Raw genomic sequence first — 25758 nt, forward strand, 5'->3', positions numbered from 1 at the left:
ATTGCACAAAGCCTCCATTGATGGAGGTTCCAGGGACTTTTTTCTGTCCAGTTCTAAGCCGACTTAAGCACTTTTGTGTATACTTGAGAAGATATGTGATCCCCGTCCTGCACTGTTATCCGGGATCATTGCTTTTCCTGAGGCGAAAATAATTTCAATGATTTAAAGACCATGAAAAATTGGAACTTGTAATGTTAAAACATTAAAGAATGACCATCGTATCGACATTTTGACTTACGAACTCAGAATATTCGAACTGGATTTATTAAAGGTTTCAGAAACTCATATAACAGGGGTAAGAATCATGAAATTGGGTGATATAGAATTTGCTTACTCAGGCAGGAAGGATGGGTTACATAGACAGGGAGTAGGGCTCATGATGAATAAGGAAGCTGCTAAGTCTTGTTTAGGCTGGGAAGGTCTTAATAATAGAACACTAATTGCTCATTTTATGACTAGAAAGTTCAAGGTATCAGTTATAGTAGTATACGCCCCTGTAGAACCGACTGATGGAGATACTAGTGACTCAGATGAATTTTACTTACAGTTACAGGAGCAAATAGACAAGGTCCCAGGTAGAAATATGATGTTATTGATGGGAGATTTTAACGCCCAGGTTGGTAGAAATAAGGATAGATGGTATCCCAGCTTAGGTAAATTTGGTGTAGGAAAAGAAAACAGTAATGGATACAGACTTTTGCAATTTTGTAGGTATAACAATCTAGTTATAACCAATACGGTGTTTGGTCATAAAATGGCCCTTAAGCTAACATGGTATTCACGTGATGGTAAGACAGCAAACGTTATTGATTATGCTATAGGAAACCGAAGACTGACAGGATCAATAAAAGATACTAGGGTATATAAGAGTGCTGTCATTGATTTTAAAAGTAAAGATCACCATCTAGTAGTGTCAAGGGTTACTTTAAAGCTGAAATATCGGAAGGCTAAGTACCTCCCAGGAAGTTATGATGTTAGTAGACTCCGGGATGAAAATTTGAGAGAAACTTTCCAGGAACAGTTGAATACTAAATTTGAGAGTTTAAAATTTGACAATGTTGAAAATGGTTGAAATCATTTTAGAAAAATAATTTGTGAACTTGCTGAAGGTATATTAGGGAAAAAATCCAGAACTGCAACCAAGAATATAACTGAAAAAGCTTTATGTTTAATAGAAAGGAGAAAGGACTTGTACAAGTATTATCTTAGCGATAGATCATATGAAAACAAAAGAAATGTAAAGAAAGTGGAGAAAGCATTGAAATATGAACTAAGGAGGTGTGAAGTGGAGGCCATGGATAAAATTGTCGAGGATTTAGAAGATGCAGCTAGACGGCATAATAGTAAAATATTGTACTGGCACGTTAACAAATTGAGAGGTAGTAGTCAGTCCGGACTGGTCCCAGTTAAAAATGGAGAATGGGGTGGCAATCAGCGATAAGGCAAAAGCTAAAGCGAGATGGGCCGAACATTTTGAGAATTTGCTTAACCGAGATAGAGTTGCAGGAAAAAATATAGAGGAAAATGAAAAAGTTTGTGATACCTTGGATGTGAAGGAAGATTTGTTTTGTGAGGAGGAAATAGAAACAGTACTAAAAGGATTAAAGAATAATAAGGCTCCAGGTGCTGATAGGGTAGTAAATGAGTTTCTTAAATATGGTGGCTCTGAGGTTAGAAATAAGTTATTGAAGATTATGAATATGATTTTTGAAAAAGGGGAAGTACCTAACGATTTTAGGAAAACCTTAATTAAGCCACTTTATAAGAAAGGTGATAAAAGTGAGTGTGGTAATTATCGAGGCATTAGTCTGGTCTCTGTAAGTAGCAAATTGCTTAGTAATATGATACTTTTTAGACTGAGAGATGCCGTAGACAAAGTTTTGAGAGAAGAGCAGTGCGGTTTTAGAAAAGGTAGAGGATGTATTGACCAAATTTTCACTCTTAGGATAATAATTGAGAAGTGCCTAAGTTTTCAAACACCTTTGGTCCTCAGTTTTATAGATTATGAGCAAGCGTTCGATTCTGTTGATAGAGGAGCTTTAGTAAAGGTTTTATCCTTGTATGGTATACCAGAGAAGTACATTAAAGTGATTAGTGCTATGTACGACAATAACACTGCTGCGGTTAAGGTAGGGAATGAGGTTATCAGCTGATTTTTTATAAAATCCGGAGTTAAGCAAGGTTGTGTTCTATCCCCCTTTATATGGATTATTTTAATTGAATTTGTTTTAAGGAGAAAAGTAAAGGCATTGGGAGACCACGGAATCAAATAGGGAGAAAAAAATCTCCTGGACTTGGACTATACTGATGATTTATGCATCCTAGATGAAAGTGTCAGCAAAATGAATGAAGTTTTAGAGGTTTTGCGAGTTCAGGGTGCTAGTATTGGCTTGAAAATTAATGTTAGGAAGACTAAGTCACTAAGGCTAGGAATAAGTGAAGATGAAAAGGTGACGTTGGGTAATGAAAAGATTGATCAGGTGGGCAGTTTCACTTACCTTGGTAGTATTATTAGTAAAGATGGTGGGAGCAGTGAAGATGTTAAAAATAGAATAGCCAAGGCTCAGGGTGTTTTTTCACAGTTAAAAAAGTCTGGAAGAATAGGAAGATAAGTCTGCAAACCAAGATTAGAATCTTAGAAGCTACAGTGATGACAGTGGTCAAATATGGCTCTGAAGCATGGACGCTCCGAAAAGCGGATGAAGATTTGCTAGATGTTTTCCAGAGAAATTGCTTAAGGATTGTTCTGGGTACCCGGCTGACTGACCGTATTTCAAACAATAGGCTATACGAAAAATGTGGTTCAATACCGCTTTCTAGGTCTATAATGAAAGAAAGATTGAGATGGTTAGGGCATATGGTGTGGATGAAGGACGACAGATTGCCAAAGATTGTTCTTTTCGGCCAACCATGTAGGGCTAAACAGAAAGCAGGTCATCCCCGTCTGGGGTGGGAGGACGTCATAAAGAAAGATTTAAGGGAATTGGGAACTTCCCGTGAGCGGGTGTAAAGAGGGAGGCTTTGAATATATTGGGATGGAGGAGGAGCGTGCGTAGTTGTGTTGGCCTCAGGCGGCTTGGTGCTGTGATGAGTTGTTAGTAGTAGTAGTAGTAGTAGCAGTAGTAGTAGTAGTGGTAGTAGTAGTAGTAGTAGTAGTAGTAGTAGTAGTAGCAGAAGCAGTAGTAGTAGTAGTAGCAGTAGTAACAGTAGCAGTAGTAGTAATAGAAGTAGTAGTAGTATTAGTGGTGGTAGCAGTAGTAGTAGTAGTGGTTGTAGCAATAGCAGTAGTACCGTTCAAATTTTGCCCGTGCGGTCTATTGATCATCTCTCTTTGCTTTCAGTTTGCTTCTTTTACTATTGCTTTCAGTAAAGTACGAATGACACTCGTGTTACGATTTGAGTGCCAGGGCGACGACTTCCCATTTCATATGTATAGTAAGAAGTTGCAGATATACCCTTTTGAAAACCTGTACATCCATAGTTACTTTAATTTAGTTGAACTTTCCCCTCAACAGTTCCTGAAATTTTCATCTTAGTGCTCTTAGCATCAGTAGTAGTTGCAATAGAAGCAGTAATTGAAGTAGTTGTAGTAATAATAGTAGCAGTTGTAGTAGTATTGGTAGTAGGGTGTACATTGTCTTTTGGTTAATTGATCTTCCCCCTTAAGTATTCCCTGAAAATTCCAACTCAATTCCCTGATCAATTCCTGAGATACGCACTTTTGACAATCTGCATGCACATGGTGTATTTTGATTTAGTTCAATTGTCTTGTCTATATTCTCTCAAACCTTCACCTTCATACTTTTAGCATTAATAGCACTAGCATCAAGTTAGTAGTGGTAGTAGTAGGATCAGTAGTAGCAAAATTAGGTCTTTACCAGTAGCAGTAGTAGCTGTATTATTAATAGCAGTAGTAGTATAAACATGTTGCCCTTTGCCCAGTAAAACATACCTCTTATGGTGCCGTGGAAGTTTCATCTTGATACGGTTAGCCGTTCCAAAAATATTGCTGATACTTCCTCTATACATTTTAGTATGTTCTGATTTAGTTAAACTTTCCCCTCAACATTTCCTCAAATTTTAACTTTAATTCCCTCAGCCTTGGAAGTACTCTCTATAAAAGCAGTAGTTGTATTAGCAGTAGTGGTAGTGGTAGCAGTGGTAGCTTTTGCTGTAGTTTCTCCGAACAATTTTTCCCTTTAGACTCTTAATAAGGCTCTAGAACTTTCGATTTCCTATCAAATCCAATCAAATTAAGAGTATTAAGATGATAATAATCTTAGCCTTGTAAGTAGTTGCAATTGAAATAGTAATTGAAGTAGTTTAGTAGCAGTAGTTGTAGTAGCAACAGTAGTAGTAGTAGTAGTAGTAGCAGCAACTGTATTGGTATTATAAGTAACAGTAATAGCTGCAGTAGTAGTAGCAGCAGCAGTAGCAGCAGCAGAAAAAGTAGAACTAGTACTAATATTAGTAGTATTAGTAGCATTAGTAAAAGTAGCAGTGTTAGTAACAGTTTGTGCGTATTATCTTTTAGTCAATTAATCTTCTCCTTTAAGTATTCTCTGGTAGTTCCAACTTAATACGAAAATCCATTTTTGCATACGCCCTTTTGACAATCTGCATGCACTTAGTGTGTTTTGGTTAAGTTCAAAAACCTCCTCAATATTCTGTCAAATTTTCAATTTCGTACGCGTAGCCTTAAAAGTACTAGTATTATATTAGTAGGCTAATGGTAGTAGTAGGATAAGCATAAGCAGTATTAGTGTTGCGTTAGAAGAAGTAGTAACAGAAGTAGCAATAGTAGCAATAGCAGTAGTAGCATTTACATGTTGCCTTGTAGTTGGTTTAACATCCCCCTCGTGGTGTCCCAGAAGTTTCATCTTGATACCGCAAGCGGTTCCAAACATAATACACTTGTATCAGCAATCTGTGTATACATAGTATGTTTTGAGGGAGTTCGACTTTTTTATTAAGGTTTCCTCAACTGTTCATTTCAATATCCTTAGCCTTGGTAGTATTCACAGCAGAAGCAGTAGTTTTAGTGGTAGTAGTAGTAGTTGTAGTAGTAGTATTAGTAGTTTTAGTAGCAGTAGTAGTAGTAGTAGTAATAATAGTAGTAGTTGTGACTGTAGTAGTCGTAATGATAGCAGAAGTAACAGCGGTAGTTGTAGCAGTAGTAGTAGTAGTAGCGTGCAAATATTGCCTTATTTGTCAATTGATCATCCACCTTATCAAACAGATCGTGGTGACAAAGTGTTAGTAAGAGGAGACCCGGCTCAATAGTAACCAAAATTCTAAAAAACGGATTTTGATACCAATAGATACATCAAAACAATCGGAATTTTATAATGATTTGAAATATATAAATTTCATCAAGTTTAGTTATACCGATCTAAAGTTACGAGCCCAAGAAAATTTGCCTTATTTTCAAAAAAAGAAGGAAACACCCCCGAAAATTAATAGGATCCTAATAAAAATTACACCATCAGATTCAGCGTATCGGAGAACCATACTGTCAAAGTTTCAAGCTCCTATCTGCAAAAATGTGGAATTTTGTATTTTTTGCCAGAAGGAAGATCACGGATGCGTGTTTATTTGGTTTTCTTTTCTTTTCCCCAGGGGTGATCGTATCAACCCAGTGGTTGATACGACCCAGAATGTCGCGAGAGAGGCTCATTCGAATTGAAATTAAACCTTCTAGTGCCCTTTTTAAATGACCCAAAAAATTGGAGGGCAACTATTATCACTTTTTACAAAAAAAAACTGCGCTTTCATGTACACACTATGCTTACCATTCTATCATCGGAGACTCTTCCATACTACGGTAGCCACAATAATAACCATTTATGACGTAATCAGTGAATACAATATTTATACACGCTTTTCTTTCGACAATATAATGATATAAGAAATACATATCAAACAGTTCGTGGTAACGAACTGTAGGTAAGGAGCGACCCGGCTCAAGAGCAACCGAAACCGAAACGGAAAAGAATCAGATTTTTATGCTGATTTAAAATATATAGGTTTCATCAACTTTAGTATTACCCACCAAAAGTTACAAGCCTGAGAAAATTTGCCTTATTTTCGAAAAAGGGGAAACACCCATTAAAAGTCAGAGAATCTTAATGAAAATAACACCATCGGATTGAGCGTTTCAGAGGGTTCTAGGCGAATATCCCCCCCCGAAAATACCCCCTGCGGAAAATACCTCCCCGCGGAAAATACCCCTCCCCCCAGAAAATACCCCCTGGAAAATACCCCCCGCGGAAAATACCCCCCCCCCCCGGAAAATACCCGGGGCATTCAAAATTAAATTAAAAAATATTGAATTAAATATTTTTATTTGATTTTCTTAATCTTAATTTTGATGTTTTACTTTGAACAAACTACTTTGATTTTGCGTTACTTTTTATAAACACTGAGTTTAAAGGCATTCAATATTTTGGTGCTTGTAAACCAAGTTCAAAACTGTCGATATGGTTAAAAATATCCGTCCAATGCTTCGGCATTGCTCAACAGAACTTAATGCTGGGAGTTTGTATCTTAGTTTTTGTAAGTAGGCTATTGCTTTCTGTATTTTGTGTAACTAATTACTTTTTTCATTTTTAAATACTTTTACTTTAACTCTCATTCCAAGCAATCTAAAGGTCTTATGTCAATTTGGAATTCTTGGTCAACCTGCCTGAGACTCTAGGCGGGCGTGCCTTTCCAAAAGCTAACACACAAGTACTTGTCCAATAAGAGAGTCATACGTGCTCCCGCCGTTTACCATTTAACCAAACACTTGGGAAACTATAGGTTTCACCATTCACCTGCGAATCCAGGGGACTTGTTGGTCATGTGTTAATCCTAAAACAAGGTAGGTCGAGGTGGAGGTCAAAGGCCTCGACCGAGTCCGTTGATTTTGAATTAAAGTTAAGTAGTTGCGGGCCTTAAGACATGGCTAATTGTAGAAAAAGCCAAGACAGATAGTCTGAGTGAGTGAGAGGGAAATCTGGCTAAGCCCTTTGTAGGATTGTATAAAAATGATGTCTTTTCATTTGTTTATTGATAAGTCTATCTATCATCCGTCCATGCGTCATTCCTAGGGCAGAACTAAGGTAGACAGTCATAGAACTAAGAGATGAAAGATTAAATTAATTTGGGTTGACGTGTGACGGAAAATGTCCACTGGACTTGTATGCAAAATCTAAGACTGAATTTGCTTAGACTTACAGGTGAACAAGTGACCTAAGCCTAATAGGCTTGGCCACTTGTAGTCTAAAGGTGAAATACCGTGTCACAGGATTGATACATGATCAACAAGTCCCCTGGACTCGCAGGCGAACAGTGAAGCCTATAGTTTTCCAAGTGTTTAATTAAATGGCACGGCTAAACGGCGGGAGTAAGTATGACTATCTTATTGAAAAAAATCTTTGTGTTAGCATTTAGAAAGGAACACCCGCCTAGAGTCTCAGGCAGGTTGACTAAAAATTTAAAATTGACACAGGACCGTTAGATTGCCTGGAATGAGAGGCAAACAAGGCACACCCGCCTATGGTCTTAGGCAGGTTGATCAAGAATTTAGGATTGACAGAGGACCATTAATTTGCGTGGAATGACAAACAAACAAGCGTCCAAAGCTTAAATTGGGGCCATCTGCATAATGTGTCAGGCACGGCAAGTCATCCAATTCATAAATTCAGACATTTGCAGAAACAAAAACTTAATTCAATATTAGTTGACCTTCAAGTCGCCTTGAATTGCAAGGCCATTAAGCGTCCAAAGCCCAAAAAGGCCTGTCTGGCTCGAGTGTTAGGCAAGTGAACCCATTTATATAACGAACTTCTATATTCGTATACTTTTATTACGTATATTAGGGGGTTCGGCCCCTAGTCAATACCTCGCCCTTTATGCTAAAGTTCGATTTTTTTTTCCAATTCTTTAAGAATGACCCCTTAATGACAAAGACCGGTAATTAGAATAAATAGCTCTTATGAAAGTACTAAAAAATCTTTGGCTTAAAGAGCAAGGTATTGACTAGGGGGTGAACCCAATTATATACGGAATATTTTCTGTTCGTTTTAAGTTCTGATGTTGCTCCTTACTTTCAGTTGAAAAATTTGTTTTTTTTTCTATTATTTAATTTCAGATCTTTTTCTTTAATAATGCTGGGAAATACTGCACCCCCTTCATAGCAGTAGTAAGTTATATAAAGCTTCTAATTACACATGAAAATATACATTGAAATTGCTGTTGATTTGAACGGTACATGAAAATATACATTGGAATTGCGCAAGAAAAACCCATGGCTGTGTCATTAAACTTACACTATAATGCATGTTATAAAACTAAAGTCAAGGTTTTTTAAACTTGGAAAGGTATAATGTGGTCAACCATGTTTTGAGAGTATGGTCATAATTATATAACTTAAGCAGACAGGTTTTTTTCTGTTATTAATAAGAATTTCATAAGAATGTACGTCGTGAGTTCACGTGCACATTTTTATTTAAACCTGGTATGGTATAAAGTAGTCAAACATGTTTTGGGGAGTATGCACGAAATTATGTAACTCAACATCCGGCTAATCTGCCTTGGAAACAGTTTGACGTGTTCGGGGGGATTACGTTCCTTGGCGTTTGATTGACATTTACAAAAAAAGGGTTTAGCATTTGCAAATTTGATCCTATTAAGGTGGAAAAAAAGAGTCTAGCATTTGTGAGTAATTCGATGTGTTGTCAATTTAAAATAGTTAAGAAATAAAAAATTTAACAAGAAATGGCTGAAAAGAGTTTTTTTAGGGGGGGGGGGGAGATGGGTTGATTGTGTACTTTATAATACACAAGTGATTAAAAACGGACAGAAAATAGAGGCTATTTCCAAAAGATTTAGGATTCATTAACTTTAGTGTTGCCAGTCAAAAGCTATGAGTTTGAGAAAATTGCCTGATTATCGAAAAATGAAGAAACACCTTCCAAAAGTCGACAGGAATGGGATTGTCTTGAGAGGGGGGGGGAATTTCCATAGAAGAGGTGGAGGGTATTTATACGTGAAAACAACTTCAACTGTGCCCAGCCCCCCGTGATCAGAAATTAAATTATAAAAAAAGTTTCTTCAACTGAAAGTAAGGAGCAACATCAAAACTTGAAAACGGACAGAGAATAGAGGCTGTTTCCAAAAGATTTAGGATTCACTAACTTTAGTGTTGCCAGTCAAAAAGCTATGAGTTTCAGAAAATTGCCTGATTATCGAAAAATGAAGAAACACCTTCCAAAAGTCGACAGGAATGGGGTTGTCTTGAGGGGGGGGGGAATTTTCCATAGAAGAGGTGGAGGGTATTTATACAAGAAAACAACTTCAACAGTGCCCAGCCCCCCGCGATCAGAAATTAAATTATAAGAAAAGTTTCTTCAACTGAAAGTAAGGAGTGTACTCTGGCATGAATTGCTTTCGAAAACTCGGAAGAATTAGTTGAAAATAAAGTTTTAACAAGAAATGTCTGAAAATCGCGATCAGAAATTAAGAATTGTCTTGAGGGGGGAATTTTTCATGGAAAAGGGGAAGGATATTTTACATGAAAACAACTTCAACCGTGGCCTGCCCCCCCCCCCCGCGATCAGAAATTAAATTATAAAAAAGTTTCTTCAACTGAAAGTACGGAGCAACATCAAAACTTAAACGGGCCAGAAATAGAGGCTGTTTCCACAGATTTAGGATTCATTATAAAAAATTTTAACGAGAAATGTCTGAAAATTGTTTTTGGGGGATGGAGCGATGACAAATTGGATGTCTCAGACTAGTGATAGTGCTGTACTGTGGTACGAATTGCGTGTTAAAAACCCAACTGAATGACTTGAAATAAAATTTTTAACAAGAAATTTCTGAAAAGTATTTTTTGGGGGATGGGGCGATGACAGAGTGGATGTCTTAGACTAGTTATAGTGCTGTACTCTGGCATGAATTGCTTTCGAAAACCTGGATGAATTAGTTGAAAATAAAGTTTTAACAAGAAATGTCTGAAAAGTATTTTTTGGGGGATGGGGCGATGACCACAGAGAGACGACACAAACACACACAGAGACGACACACACAGAGACGACAAACTCAAAGTGACGACTTACACATAGAGACGACACACACACAGAGACGACAAACACACAGAGACGAAACAATGAGAGAGACGACATTCAGAAAGCGAAGAAAAACCCACAGAGACAACACCCACACAGAGACGACACAAATACACCGACGACAAACTGAAACAGAGGAAATACACACAGAGATGACAAACACACAGAGACGACACACACATAGAGGAGACACATACATAGAGACGACAAACACACAGATACAGAAACACCCACAGAGACGACACATGCACAGAGACGACACACACACACATAGTCCACTCACACACAGAGAGGACAAACACATAGATACGACAGACACAAAGAGACGAATCACACACAGAGAGGACAAACACTCAGAAACGACACAGAGAGACGACACATGCACAGAGACGATACACACACATAGAGTCAACACACACAGAGAGACGATACACACACACAGAAATGACAAACACACATAGAGACGACACACACAAAGAGACGTCACACACACACAGATACGAAACACACATAGAGACGACACACACACATAGAGACAACACACACACAGAGACAACATCCACACAGAGACGACACACACAGAGAGACGACAAACACACAGAGACGACACACTCAAAGTGACGACTTACACATGGAGACGACATACACACAGAGCCGACAAGCACACAGAAACGACACACACGCACAGAGACGACACACAAATAGAGACAACACAGACACAGAGACGACACACACACAGATACGACAACACATAGAGAGACGACACACACACAGAGACGACAAACACACAGAGACAAAGCACACACAGATACGAAACACCCACAGAGACGACACATGCAAAGAGACGACATACACACACAAAGTCCACTCACACACAGAGAGGACAAACACACAGAGACGACAGACACAAAGAGACGAATCACACACATAGAGGACAAACACACAGAAAAGACACATAGAGACGACACATGCACAGAGACGATACACACACACACAGAGAGACGAGACACACACACAGACATGACAAACACACATAGAGACGACACACACAAAGAGACGTCACACACACATAGATACGAAACACACATAGAGACGACACATACACATAGAGACAACACACACACAGAGACAACATCCACACAGAGACGACACACACACAGAGAGAGACAACAAACACACAGAGACGACACACTCAAAGTGACGACTTACACATAGAGACGACACACACACAGAGACGACAAACACACAGAAACGACACACACACACAGAGAGACGACACAGACATAGAGACAACACAGACACAGAGACGACACACACAGAGACGACAACACATAGAGAGACGACACACAGAGAGAGACGACAAACACACAGAGACAACACACACACAGATACAAAACACCCACAGAGACGACACATGCACAGAGACGACACACACAAACACAGAGAGGACAAACACACAGAGACGACAGACACAAAGAGACAAATCACACACAGAGAGGACAAACACACAGAAACGACACATAGGGACGACACATGCACAGAGACGATACACACACACAGAGTCAATACACACAGAGAGACGAGACACACACACAGAAATGACAAACACACAGAGAGACGACACACACAAAGAGACGTCACACACACACACACAGATAATAAACACACATAAAGACGACACACACATAGAGACAACACACACACACAGAGACAACATCCACACAGAGACGACACACACACACACAGAGACGACACACACACACACAGAGACGACACACACATAGAGACGACACACTCAAAGTAACGACTTACACATAGAGACGACACACACACAGAGACGACAAACACACAGAGACGAAACACATAGAGAGACGACACGCACACACAGACCACAAACACACACAGACAACACACACACAGAGACGAAACACACAAAGAGACCACACACGCACAGAGAGGACAAACACACAGAAACGACACACACACAGAGACGACACACACATAGAGACAAAACAGACACAGAGATGACAGACACACAGAGACGAAACACACGCAGAGACGACACATACACAGAGGCGACAAACACACACACACACACACACACACACACACACACACAGACGAACAAACATACACAGAAGACACAAAAACAGAGACGACACACCCACAGAGATGACACACACATTGAGACGACACACGCACAGACACGACACACAAACAGAGTCATAGTGAGAGAGATATCCAAAAAGTTGGGTCGTCTCTGTTTTTGTGTCTTCTCTGTATGTTTGTTCGTCTCTGTGTGTGTGTGTGTGTGTGTGTGTGTGTGTGTGTGTGTGTGTGTGTGTGTGTGTGTGTGTGTGTGTGTGTGTGTGTGTGTGTGTGTGTGTGTGTGTGTGTGTGTGTGTGTGTGTGTGTGTGTGTGTGTGTGTGTGTGTGTGTGTGTGTGTGTGTGTGTGTGTGTGTGTGTGTGTGTGTGTGTGTGTGTGTGTGTGTGTGTGTGTGTGTGTGTGTGTGTGTGTGTGTGTGTGTGTGTGTGTGTGTGTGTGTGTGTGTGTGTGTGTGTGTGTGTGTTGTGTGTGTGTGTGTGTGTGTGTGTGTGTGTGTGTGTGTGTGTGTGGTGTGTGTGTGTGTGTGTGTGTGTGTGTGTGTGTGTGTGTGTGTGTGTGTGTGTGTGTGTGTGTGTGTGTGTGTGTGTGTGTGTGTGTGTGTGTGTGTGTGTGTGTGTGTGTGTGTGTGTGTGTGTGTGTGTGTGTGTGTGTGTGTGTGTGTGTGTGTGTGTGTGTGTGTGTGTGTGTGTGTGTGTGTGTGTGTGTGTGTGTGTGTGTGTGTGTGTGTGTGTGTGTGTGTGTGTGTGTGTGTGTGTGTGTGTGTGTGTGTGTGTGTGTGTGTGTGTGTGTGTGTGTGTGTGTGTGTGTGTGTGTGTGTGTGTGTGTGTGTGTGTGTGTGTGTGTGTGTGTGTGTGTGTGTGTGTGTGTGTGTGTGTGTGTGTGTGTGTGTGTGTGTGTGTGTGTGTGTGTGTGTGTGTGTGTGTGTGTGTGTGTGTGTGTGTGTGTGTGTGTGTGTGTGTGTGTGTGTGTGTGTGTGTGTGTGTGTGTGTGTGTGTGTGTGTGTGTGTGTGTGTGTGTGTGTGTGTGTGTGTGTGTGTGTGTGTATGTGTGTGTGTGTGTGTCGCCTCTGTGTATGTCTCGTCTCTGTGTGTGTTTCGTGTGTGTTGTCGTTTCTGTGTCTGTGTTGTCTCTATGTGTGTGTCGTCTCTGTGTGTGTGTGTGTCATTTCTGTGTGTTTGTCCTCTCTGTGCGTGTGTCGTCTCTTTGTGTGTTTCGTATCTGTGTGTGTGTTATCTCTGTGTGTTTGTCGTCTCTGTGTGCATGTCGTCTCTCTACGTGTGTCGTCTCTGTGTGTTTGTCGTCTATGTGTGTGTGTCGTCTCTATGTGTAAGTCGTCACTTTGAGTGTGTCGTCTCTGTGTGTGTGTCGTCTCTGTGTGTGTGTGTCGTCTATGTATGGGTGTTGTCTGTGTGTTTGTGTCTTGTATCTATGCGTGTGTCGTCTATCTGTGTGTTTCGTATCTGTGTGTGTGTGTCGTCTCTTTGTGTGTGTCGTCTCTATGTGTGTTTGTCATTTCTCTGTGTGTGTCTAGTCTATCTGTGTGTGTTGTCTCTGTGTGTGTGTATCGTCTCTGTGCATGTGTCGTCTCTATGTGTCGTTTCTGTGTGTTTGTCCTCTCTGTGTGTGATTCTTCTCTTTGTGTCTGTCGTCTCTGTGTGTTTGTCCTCTCTGTGTGTGATTCGTCTCTTTGTGTCTGTCGTCTCTGTGTGTTTGTCCTCTCTGTGTGTGAGTGAACTCTGTGTGTGTGTGTCGTCTCTGTGCATGTGTCGTCTCTGTGGGTGTTTCGTATCTGTGTGTGTGTTGTCTCTGTGTGTTTGTCGTCTCTGTTTGCGTGTCGTCTCTCTTTGTGTTGTCGTCTATCTGTGTGTGTCGTCTCTGTGTCGGTGTTGTCTCTATGTGTGTGTCGTCTCTGTGTGTGTGTGTGTGTCGTTTGTGTGTGTTAGTCGTCTCTGTGTGTGTGTCGTCTCTATGTGTAAGTCGTCACTTTGAGTGTGTCGTCTCTGTGTGTGTCGTCTCTGTGTGTGTGTGTGTGTCGTCTCTGTGTGGATGTTGTCTCTGTGTGTGTGTTGTCTCTATGTGTGTGTGTCGTCTCTATGTGTGTTTCGTATCTGTGTGTTTGTGACGTCTCTTTGTGTGTGTCGTCTCTATGTGTGTTTGTCATTTCTGTGTGTGTGTCTCGTCTCTCTGTGTGTGTTGACTCTGTGTGTGTATCATATCTGTGCATGTGTCGTCTCTATGTGTCTTTTCTGTGTGTTTGTCCTCTCTGTGTGTGATTCGTCTCTTTGTGTCTGTCGTCTCTGTGTGTTTGTCCTCTCTGTGTGTGAGTTGACTCTGTGTGTGTGTTTAGTCTCTGTGCAAGTGTCGTCTCTGTGGGTGTTTCGTATCTGTGTGTCTGTCATCTCTGTGTGTGTGTTGTCTCTATGTGTGTGTCGTCTCTGTGTGTGTGTCGTGTCTGTGTGTTTGTCATCTCTGTGGGTGTGTCGTCTCTTTGTGTGTGTCGTATCTTTGTGTGTGTTTTAACTGTGTGTGTGTCTTAGCTGTGTGCGTGTCGTCTCTATATGTATTTAGTCTCTGTGTGTTTGTCGTCTCTGTGTGTGTGTCGTCTCTATGTGTAAGTCGTCACTTTGAGTGTGTCGTCTCTGTGTGTGTGTCGTCTCTGTGTGTGTGTGTCGTCTCTGTGGGGTCATCGCCCCATCCCCCAAAAAATACTTTTCAGACATTTCTTGTTAAAACTTTATTTTCAACTAATTCATCCGGGTTTTCGAAAGCAATTCATGCCAGAGTACAGCACTATTACTAGTCTAAGACATCCACTCTGTCATCGCCCCATCCCCCAAAAAATACTTTTCAGACAGTTCTTGTTAAAAATTTTATTTCAAGTTATTCATTTGGGTTTTTCACAAGCAATTCGTACCACAGTAGAGCAGTATCACTAGTCTGAGACATCCAATCTGTCATCGCTCCATCCCCCCCAAAAACAATTTTCAGAAATTTCTCGTTAAAATTTTTTATAATGAATCCTAAATCTGTGGAAACAGCCTCTATTTCTGGCCCGTTTAAGTTTTGATGTTGCTCCTTACTTTCAGTTGAAGAAACTTTTTTATAATTTAATTTCCGATCGCGGGGGAGGCGGGCCATGGTTGAAGTTGTTTTCATGTAAAAATATCCTTCCCCTTTTCCATGGAAAATTCCCCCCTCAAGACAATTCTTAATTTCTGATCGCGCTTTTCAGACATTTCTTGTTAAAACCTTATTTTCAACTAAATCATCCGAGTTTTTGAAAGCAATTCATGCCAGAGTACACTCCTTACTTTCAGTTGAAGAAACTTTTTTTATAATTTAATTTATGATCGCGGGGGGCTGGGCACTGTTGAAGTTGTTTTCACGTATAAATACCCTCCACCTCTTCTATGGAAAATCCCCCCCTCAAGACAATCCCATTCCTGTCGACTTTTGGAAGGCGTTTCTTCATTTTTCGATAATCAGGCAATTCTCTCAAACTCATAGCTTTTTGACTGGCAACACTAAATTTAATGAATCCTAAATCTTTTGGAAACAGCCTCTATTTTCTGTCCGTTTTCAAGTTTTGATGTTGCTCCTTACTTTCAGTTGAAGAAACTTTTTTATAATTTAATTTCTGATCGCGGGGGGCTGGGCACGGTTGAAGTTGTTTTAACGTGAAAATACTCTCCACCTCTTCCATGGGAAATTCCCCCCTCAAGACAATCCCATTCCTGTCGACTTTTGGAAGGTGTTTCTTCATTTATCGATAATCAGGCAATTTTCTAAAACTCATAGCTTTTGACTGGCAACACTAAAGTTAATGAATCCTAAATATTTTGGAAACAGCCTCTATTTTCTGTCCGTTTTTAATCACTTGTGTATTATACAGTACACAATCAACCCATCTCTCCCCCCCCAAAAAAAAAAACACTTTTCAGCCATTTCTTGTTAAACTTTTTATTTCTTAACTATTTTAAATTGACAACACATCGAATTACTCGCAAATGCTAAACTCTTTTTTCTACCTTAATAGGATCAAATTTGCAAATGCTAAACCCTTTTTTGTAAATGTAATCAAACGCTGATCGCGGGGGGCTGGGCATGGTTGAAGGAGTTTTCACGTAAAAATACCCTCCACCTCTTCCATGGAAAATTCCCCCCTCAAGACAATCCCATTCCTGTCGACTTTTGGAAGGTGTTTCTTAATTTTTCGATACTCAGGCAATTTTTTCAAACTCATAGCTTTTGACTGGCAACAATAAAGTTAATGAATCCTAAATCTTTTGGAAAAAGCCTCTATTTTCTGTCCGTTTTTAATCACTTATGTATTATACAGTACACAATCAACCCATCTCCCCCCCCCCTAAAAAAACTCTTTTCAGCCATTTCTTGTTAAATTTTTTATTTCTTAACTATTTTAAATTGACAACACATCGAATTACTCACAAATGCTAGACTCTTTTTTTCCACCTTAATAGGATCAAATTTGCAAATGCTAAACCCTTTTTTTGTAAATGTCAATCAAACGCCAAGGAACGTAATCCCCCCGAACACGTCAAACTGTTTCCAAGGCAGATTAGCCGGATGTTGAGTTACATAATTTCGTGCATGCTCCCCAAAACATGTTTGACTACTTTATACCATACCAGCTTTAAATAAAAATGTACACGTCAACTCACGACGTACATTCTTATGAAATTCTTATTAATAACAGAAAAAAACCTGTCTGCTTAAGTTATATAATTATGACCATACTCTCAAAACATGGTTGACCACATTATACCTTGCCAAGTTTAAAAAACCTTGACTTTAGTTTTATAACATGCATTATAGTGTAAGTTTAATGCCACAGCCATGGGTTTTTCTTGCGCAATTCCAATGTATATTTTCATGTACCGTTCAAATCAACAGCAATTTCAATGTATATTTTCATGTGTAATTAGAAGCTTTATATAACTTACTACTCATAGCAATGTCCCTTCCCCCATGAAAACTTCCTCCTTGCAAAGATCCTCCCACGTAACCCCAGTCTCCCCCCACTACCAGAAAGAATCCCCCCTGAAAACGTCTGTATACTTCCAAATAACCAATACTATATGTAAACATTGGGCAAGGTTCATAACTTGCAACCCTTTCCCCCATCCTCAAGGACTTAGCTACTATATTTTTCAACTATACTGAGCAAAATGGTTATCTCAAAATTTTGATCGGCTGACTTTGGGAAAAAATGAGCGTTGGAGGGGGCCTTGTTGCCCTCCATTTTTGATCCCTTAAAAAGGGCACTAGAACTTTTCATTTCCGTTCAAATGAGTCTTCCTGCGATATTCTAGGACCACTGGGTCGATGCGATCACCCCTGGGGAAAAAAAACAACAAATAAACACGCATCCGTGATCTTTCTTCTGGCAAAAAATAAAAAATTCTATATTTTGCACATAGGAGCTTGAAACCTCTACTGTGGGGTTCTCTGATACGCTGAATCTGATGATGTGATTTTCATTAAGGTTCTATGACTTTTATGGGGTGTTTATCCCTTTTTTCGAAAATAAGGCAAGTTTTCTCAGGCGCATAACTTTTGATGGGTATAACTAAACTTGATTAAGCTTATATGTTTCAAACCAGCATAAAAATCTGATTCTTTTGATGTATCTATTGGTATCAAGAATCCGTTGTTTAGAGTTTTGGTTACTTTTAAGCCGGGTCACTCCTTACTTACAGTTCGTTACCACGAACTGTTTGATATGTGTCTTTTTGTATGGATGGATATTTGTCTTGTTTTAGTATGTGTCTTTTTGTATGGTAAGGGTACTGTCTTTTGAATTATGTGTCTTGTTGACTGCCATATACCTTAGATTGACCCAATACTACTAGTGAGCTATTGAGTTTCTATCCCGACGATCTTTAGCCTGTGATCGTAGCTGAATACTTATGTTTGAAACCCTTCTGGTGCAAAATACCGATGAAGAAAAAAAAAGCATGACTCTTACTGACGTTAGCAAGGTTTGCGTCATTTTGATGCAGTTGACATCTATCCAAACATTGATATTCCCTTAAAAAAGATTCTTAGTGCGCCAGCCACAAACTTTACAGAAAAAGGATCCTTCTTCACCTTTCGTCGGGGGAAGAACTGCCTAAGATCTTCAATCAGCCACGACATATTAACATCATTATCACTGCTTGCTATTGAGGGAAGGATGACTCAAGAGATGCTATACGATGATATCATAGACACATTCGCAAGAAATAAAGTAAGGGCTTTCTCAATTGGCTTTAGAGATAAATAGTCCTACCTACCAAATAATGTATAGTGCGTACATGTATTTGTGTGCTACTATCTACCAATACATTAAACTTATTTCCAATACCTTGGTGATTTATTTAATTTACTTAATACCCCCAACTTAGAAACATTTGATTCTCAAATAAGTAACATATGTCATGCTATTTTGTAACAAAATAAAGATTGTCATCATAAAGATGATTTTCTTAAGGAAAATTGGCCCTCCCTCCTATGATATGAATACGGAGCTCCGAAAACGCTTGGACAGAAAAGTGTCAAAGCCTTAAATCCGGCCCTGATAATGCGATAAGAATGTTGCCTTGAAATCGTTTATTCAAGTCCATTCTACAACATAACAAAAAATCCACACAAGAAGCTGAGCTTGTGCATTGAGTCGAAAACAATTTACGGCTTTTATTGCTTCATGTTATTAATCTTAATACTATCATTAATGACATTTATTGAGTATCATAATGAGTATTACTATTATGATTTTTATTATTATTAATTGCTATTATTACAGATTTATTTGTTTTAAACAATAAAATTTCTGGCTCAAATGTTTTGAAAGCCAATTGGTAAAAAAGAAAAGAAAAAGCAGTTGTAATTCCTGCTTACTTTTTTTGTTGCACCCTATAATGCTTCTTGTCACTAGTCAGCACTAGTTCAATTTTACCGCAAAGAGAGGAAGGCCGAGACGAGACTGCCAACCATTTATTCAGGGCATTTTTAGTTTTAACATTTCTCTTTAATTCCTTTGATATTTATTTTTAATTTAATGATAGCTAAAATAGAGCCTTGGGCTTTGACAAAAGTAGCCTATATTTAATAAAATTCTGTTCCCATAATTTAGATGGTTAAATCTGAGTAAGCCCCCATTTTTCGCGGCCTCGAGTAGATCTAAGAATACCACGTTTCTTGCATAGTTCTGCCACTCTTGGTATAGTTTTCACTACAATTGGCGCAGTTTCCGTCATGCTTGGCACATTTTCAATATACTTGGCAAGTGCCACATGATATAGGTGATTCCCAAAAGCGGTTACCCTCTTGGTTACATTTTGAGCAATAAATTTCAATCAAAACAATTAACTGGAAGAAAAATAGTAAATTTGTTTGGCATATTCAATCGCTCATGGTTACGAACAAAACAAGAAAAAAAAGCAACCCATTGCCCACCGATGATGATAGAACCTATATGAGAGAATCTTTATTTGCTCTGAAGCCTAGTCAACTAAGATAAAGATGTTCCAGAACAAATAATTGGGTTCAACGGATCTACAAAAGGAATTGAAAACATATTTAAGACAGATATAGTATATAGTATATTAGAACTTTACCAAAATTTTCCTTGCCACCATGTTAACAAACCTTACTAAAGACTACCATTTCAAATGTGCAAGAGCTCCAAAGGGTGGGGCAATAACCTTGACAGTCAAAGTAATAACCTTTGTGCATTAATTTACAGTAAGTAGTTTTTTTCGTAGTTTTTAAATTGTAGAGAAGAAACTTACCGAATTACTTGCAATGCATTCTTGCACAGTAAACGATTGCTTGTGCGATAGTGTTTATTTACTTCGTGGTTGTTCAAAACGCCTCATTTTTGAATGAGGGATAATAAACTAAAGGGCTCAACAAATTACTAGGCTACATTCTGCATATCAATATACTGAAGGATTTAGCCTACCGAGATGAGAAGGTGTAGCCGACATGTTCCTCATAAAACTCATTGGGAGATTAATTACTCACTTTTTCAATATGTTATATACTTGCTATTCTATAATTATTTAGTTTATCCAGTGAATCGTAATAAATATTAGTCTGACCCTACCTTAATATCTTGTTTATCCTTTTGAAAAGCCTGAGTTAGTTTTTGACATAACCTTAAAAAAAGGGAATACAACTTTAGACTTTGTCAGTATTAAATAAAAAAACGTTTTTTTTTCAATGAAAATAAAAAGTAATATCAAAAATTGAAACGAAGAAAAATTATTCCGTATGTGAGGGAGGCTGCCCCTTCCTCAGTCATCGATCTTTACGCTAAAGTCTTAAAGTATTTAAACATACTTCTCATTCAAATTTTAAAGGACCATGTGTTTGAGCAGTCTTTCTCAAGGAATTGTGACAGAAAGTCGAACTATAGCGTAAAGAGTGAGGGTCGAGGAATTGAGGCAGCCCCGTCATAAGCTGATTAATTTCTGTTCATTCTCGATGTCGTTCCTTACTTTCGGTTGAAAGAAAACTTTTCTTATTTAATTTCTGACTATTTTTCAAATCATGCCCGACTACCCCTTCCCTCTGTGCAAATTTCCCCTGGAAATCCCCCCCCAAAAGACTCTTCACAACGGAGAATTTTTGACGCGGAATAATCCCCCCCCCCCCAAGAAAATCACCCAACAAAATGTTCGTATATTTTCTAATAACAAATACTATATGTAAACAATGGGCAAATTTCACAAGTTATAGCCCTTTCCTCAGGAATACTGGGGGATAACGTTATCCCTGGAGGTATAATCACTGGACTTTCGACTATGCTGAATCAAATGGATGTCTTGAAATTTTAAAAGATGTCATTGGAAAAAAGAGGCGTGAGAGGGCGGCTAATTGCCCTCCCATTTTTGAAGACTTAAAAATGGTGCTAGAACTTTCAATTTCTGTTCGAAAGAGCCCTTCTCCGACATTCATGGACCATTGGTTCGATACAATCACCCTGGCAAAAAAGAACAACAAACAAATAAACAAAACAAAGCTAAACCAATAAACACACATCTGCGCTTTTCGAATTTTATATATTTGGAATCAGTATAAGGAGCCAATTCTTTTTATGTATTGCTTGTTATCAAAATTCCATATTAAAGACTCTTGGTTACTACTACTCCCTCTTCCGCCTCAAAATTTTTGTCAGAATCACAAAAACATGACAAAAATACATATAAACAAAACTTTGATGCGTTTTTTAAACTTTATTTACTAAAATATTTATCGCCAATTTCATTTTTAAGGTACGTAAGTGGAGTCCTATTAGTGCTGTGTTAAATATTCAATGTAGTAACAATTTTTGCACCGAACTGAAAAGCAGATCCATCAAATATTTTTACAGAAACTGTATAAGAAATTAAAGAATTCTTCAATAGTAGGGGATATTAATGGCTTTTTAAAGCGAAAGACAATGATTGTTGATAATCTCCTTACCAAGACTTTCTGGATCTGTTCTTCCTTATAAAATACAGTTACTAAACCAAAGCTTTAATCTAACAAAAGAACTTATGTATTTAAAAGGTTGAGAGCACAAAGAAAGCACAATAGCGCAGCCTAAGTAAACAGCGATTTGGGTTCATGTTTTTTTTTTCACCAGGTCACTTCGTATGCGAAAGATTCCCGTAGAAATTTCAGAGAAGACACATTTGATTCGAGACTGGGAGTCCTAGGTTACTTTTAAAGAGTCAAGAGTGATTGAATTTCAGCCAACCCTCCTTCTACGTCCTTCTTAGATGCCCCACCCTCAATCCCCAAAGGAATCTGAATTAAGTTCTGAGTTATCTATTTTGTCCAAAATCGATTAAAGATCAAATAACTATGCCTCCGGGGATGACATGATCCTCAACAGCCCTGGGGTAAGAGCTGTAAATTGTGCTAGTTGTCCATTGTTCACATACTAGTTTTACTATAAAGGTGGTTTATGTATTCAGTTTGTCAAAAAGTTGTAGGGCACGTTGTGCGGATGAGGGGATGGCTGCTGAAGATTGTTCTTTTCGGCCAACCATCTAGGGTTAAACGGAAAGCAGGTCGTCCCCGTCTGGGGTGAGAGGACGTCATAAAGAAAGATTTAAAAGAAATGGGAACTTCGTGGGCGGATGTAAAAAGGGAGGCTTTGAAAAGATTGGGGTGGAGGAGGAGCTTGCGTAGCTGTGTTGGCCTCAGGCGGCCTGGTGCTGCGGTGAGTTGTTAGTAGTAGTAGTAGTGTATCTACAATATTTGAGGAACAGCTAAGGGTATTAAGTTGAAAGTTTAAAAGCATGTTGAGGGAGATTTTGAACTAAAAAAAGGACGCTGGTTGCATTTCGTTTGTCAACAGGGCGTATTCCAATGTCTTGGGAACGGCTAAGGGTATTTAGTTGAACTTACAGAACATACTGGGAAGGATATTACATAAAATCAAAAAACCCTATGCGTGCACATATTTCCAAATACTTGGTGTGTACAGATCTGTAACATTTCAAGAACAGCTAAGGTATAAATTTGAAAATTTCAGAACTTTTTTAAGAGACATTACCAAATCAAAAACATTATTGGCATCCAGGTTGTCAATTATTTATATGCAATGTTTCAAAAGCGGCTAAGGGCAGTGAAACTTTCTGGGGTTGTTAAAATAAATAAAAAAAAAAACAACAACAATATTTTCATACAATTTGTCAAAATTGTACGTCATCAATATTTCAGATACGGCTATGGGTATAAATTGATGACTTAGGCACCCAGTTAAAATTTTGAGGGAATATTTAGTGGGGGGACCAAGTTGATTTTGAATTTCGATTTGAGGGAAACAGAGAGGAGTTAACCAGGACAAAAAACATTTTAAGAAAAAGCGGTTGTATTGACTCTTCATCCGAAGTATTCTGTTTTTATAATAATCTCCTTAAACTTTCGAGCAGCTATGATATATCAATTAAAGTTTCAGAACCAAGGAGAGCTCAACCGGAAACAAATATGGTTTCTCTGATTTTTGAAACCCTTGTCTTTTTTTTTTAAATAAATCAGAACTCATTTTAATAGATAAGCTTAATAGGCGTTTATTTAAATAAACAAACAGCTATAACAAAATGTAACAAAATATGGTTACTTGTAAGAGAATAGGTGACCAATTTTTATTTGTATTCAAGATTGTAACAAGATAGGAGGGGGTCGATATTTGTTATAAAATTGTGTCAAAAATAGAATTACCAGGCCACATTAAAGGGAAGACGAGCAAAACCAAAATCATAATTGAAACTTAAAATAAACCGAAAGTACAATGAATAATCAATCAAACAGTTCGTGGTAACGTGGTAATTGTAAGTAAGGAGGGACCCTGCTCAATAGTAACCAAAATTCTTGGAAAATGAAACTTTGATACCAGTAGGTACATCAAAAGAATTGGATTTTTATGCTGCTTTCAAATATATAAGTTTAAACAAGTTTAGTCTTACCCATCAAAAGTTACGAGCCTAAGATATTTGCCTTATTTTCGAGAAAAGGGGAAAACCCCCGTAAAAATTGATAGAATCTTAATGAAAATCAATCCATCATTTCAGCGTATCAGAAAACCCTACTGTAGAGGTTTCAAGCTCCTATCTGCAAAAATGGGGAGTTTTAATTTTTTGCCAGAAGAAAGATCCCGGATGCATGTTTATTTGTTGTTTTTTTTTTAGGGATGATTGTATCGATCCAGTGATCCTAGAATACCGCGAGAGGACTCATTCGAACCGAAATTAAAAGTTTTACTGCCCTTTTTAAGTACAAAAAAAAAAAACTGGAAGGCAAGTAGGCCCCCTCAAACGCTCATTTTTTCCTAAAATCACCAGATCAAAATTTTGAGATAGCCATTTTGTTCAATATAGTCGAAAATCCAATAAATATGTCTTTAAAGATTACTTAATCCCACATAGTCACCGGGGGAAGGGCTGCAAGTAATGAACTTTGCCCTCACATATAGTATTGGTAAATGGGAAGTATACAGACATTTTCAGAAGGGATTTTCTTCTGGTGGGGGGGGGGGTCGGAGGAAGGAGTTACATAGGAGGATCTTTCCATGGAGGATGTTTTCATGGGCGAAGGAATATTTCTATGAAGAGGGCGCCGGATTTCCCAGCACTTTTAAAAAACGATCAGAAATTAAATAAAAAAACAAGTTTTTTCAACTGAAAAAAGGAGCAACATTAAAACTTCAAACGAACAGAAATTATTACGTATATGAGGGGGGTTCGCCCCTTAGTGAATACCTCACTCTTTACGCTAAATTCTTTTAGTACTTTCAAAAGAGCTACCTATACTAATTAAACGGCCTTTGTGATTCAGGGGTCATTCTTAAAGAATTGGAACAAAATTTGAACTTTAGCGTAAAGACCGAGGTATTGACTAGGGGACGGAACTCTCATATACGTTATAATTTCTGTTCGTTTTGAGTTTTAATGTTGATCCTTACTTTCAGTTGAAAAAAATTGTTTTTTTTAATTTAATTTAAACTTAAACCGAACAGAAATTCGCACAAACAGGAATAGCCTACGCTAACGGTCCTGAGCCGTCAAATGACCAGAGAGTCACTTGTGCTATGCTGAAAAACGATTGATTTTTAAATGTTTTCTCTTTTATAACGTTGAAAAAGAAAAAGAATGCTAAGTCCTTCAGGTATGATTGTACCATGAGTAAAACACCATGTATTTAAAATACCAAAATAAAGTTCCTTCTTTCTAAAGATAATTCTGACTCCTATAATTAAGCTAAATCTAGTTTCAAAAATAAAAAGTTCTTAATCAGCAAAGAAAAGAAACTGCAGTCTTTGGATTTCGCTAAGACAGTGAGCAATAAGAAAGGTGCTACGCACAATATTTCTAAGGAAGTTTAAACGATAAGAACCGTGTGAACGCCTAAATCATCAAAAATATTTAAGACGTATAATTGGACGAGGGTTCGCGTCCTTGGGCCACGTGAGCCAATAGCAAGCCAGTCCTTACAGCGCAGGACGAAAGAACTGCGTTTGGTAGTGGGGTAAAAGTGCTTTTTAAAATTATTCGTAATGTAGATTCAGGACCATTCAGACAAAATTCTTATGTTCTTTCATCGTTGTCACTGTTATTGTCATTTGAAGTGACCCATTGCTGTACCCCTAAGTATGTAAGTTCAATAAATCTTTTGCATTTTTATCTGTGTATATTTCATTTTATATTTTTGCATCTAGTCTATCAATAGGTAATTAGTCCGCATGTCTCCAAGGTAAACACTGCCAGGGAATCGGATCCCCAGATAGCTCGAGAAAAAAGAGGCCACATTTATATGTCTACATACTCTATTTCCTCCCATCAATTGAGGGCGGCGCTAGCCTAGTTGACACAATCTTTAGTGCTATAAGCGGCGCTATCGGAGTACCTATAATGTGTAAGTTCACAGTTTAAGGTATAATTTTAGATTTGACACGGTCAATCTTCATTGCCGCTATCAGGACGGCCAGAAAGTTTCATTGCTACAAACAAAAGTTTTATTGCTACAAATGGCACAGTCGGAAA

At 38.5% G+C, this 25758-nt stretch overlaps 1 protein-coding gene across 1 annotated transcript in view; it reads right to left on the reverse strand.

Annotated features, from left to right (window-relative positions):
- Window positions 1-19873, reverse strand: part of LOC148955437 (uncharacterized) — a 48653-nt gene extending 28780 nt beyond the window's left edge. Inside the window, exon 1 of the mRNA XM_089108201.1 lies at window positions 19840-19873. Coding sequence (XP_088964327.1) covers window positions 19840-19860 — 21 coding nt within the window. The 5' untranslated portion in view covers window positions 19861-19873. The remainder of the gene's footprint in view (window positions 1-19839) is intronic.
- Between the last annotated feature and the right edge of the window lie 5885 nt (window positions 19874-25758).

Source organism: Artemia sp. Qi Xiang Cuo, chromosome 2 (assembly GCF_049724085.1).
Source record: "Artemia sp. Qi Xiang Cuo chromosome 2, ASM4972408v1, whole genome shotgun sequence".
Classification (NCBI taxonomy): domain Eukaryota; kingdom Metazoa; phylum Arthropoda; class Branchiopoda; order Anostraca; family Artemiidae; genus Artemia; species Artemia sp. Qi Xiang Cuo.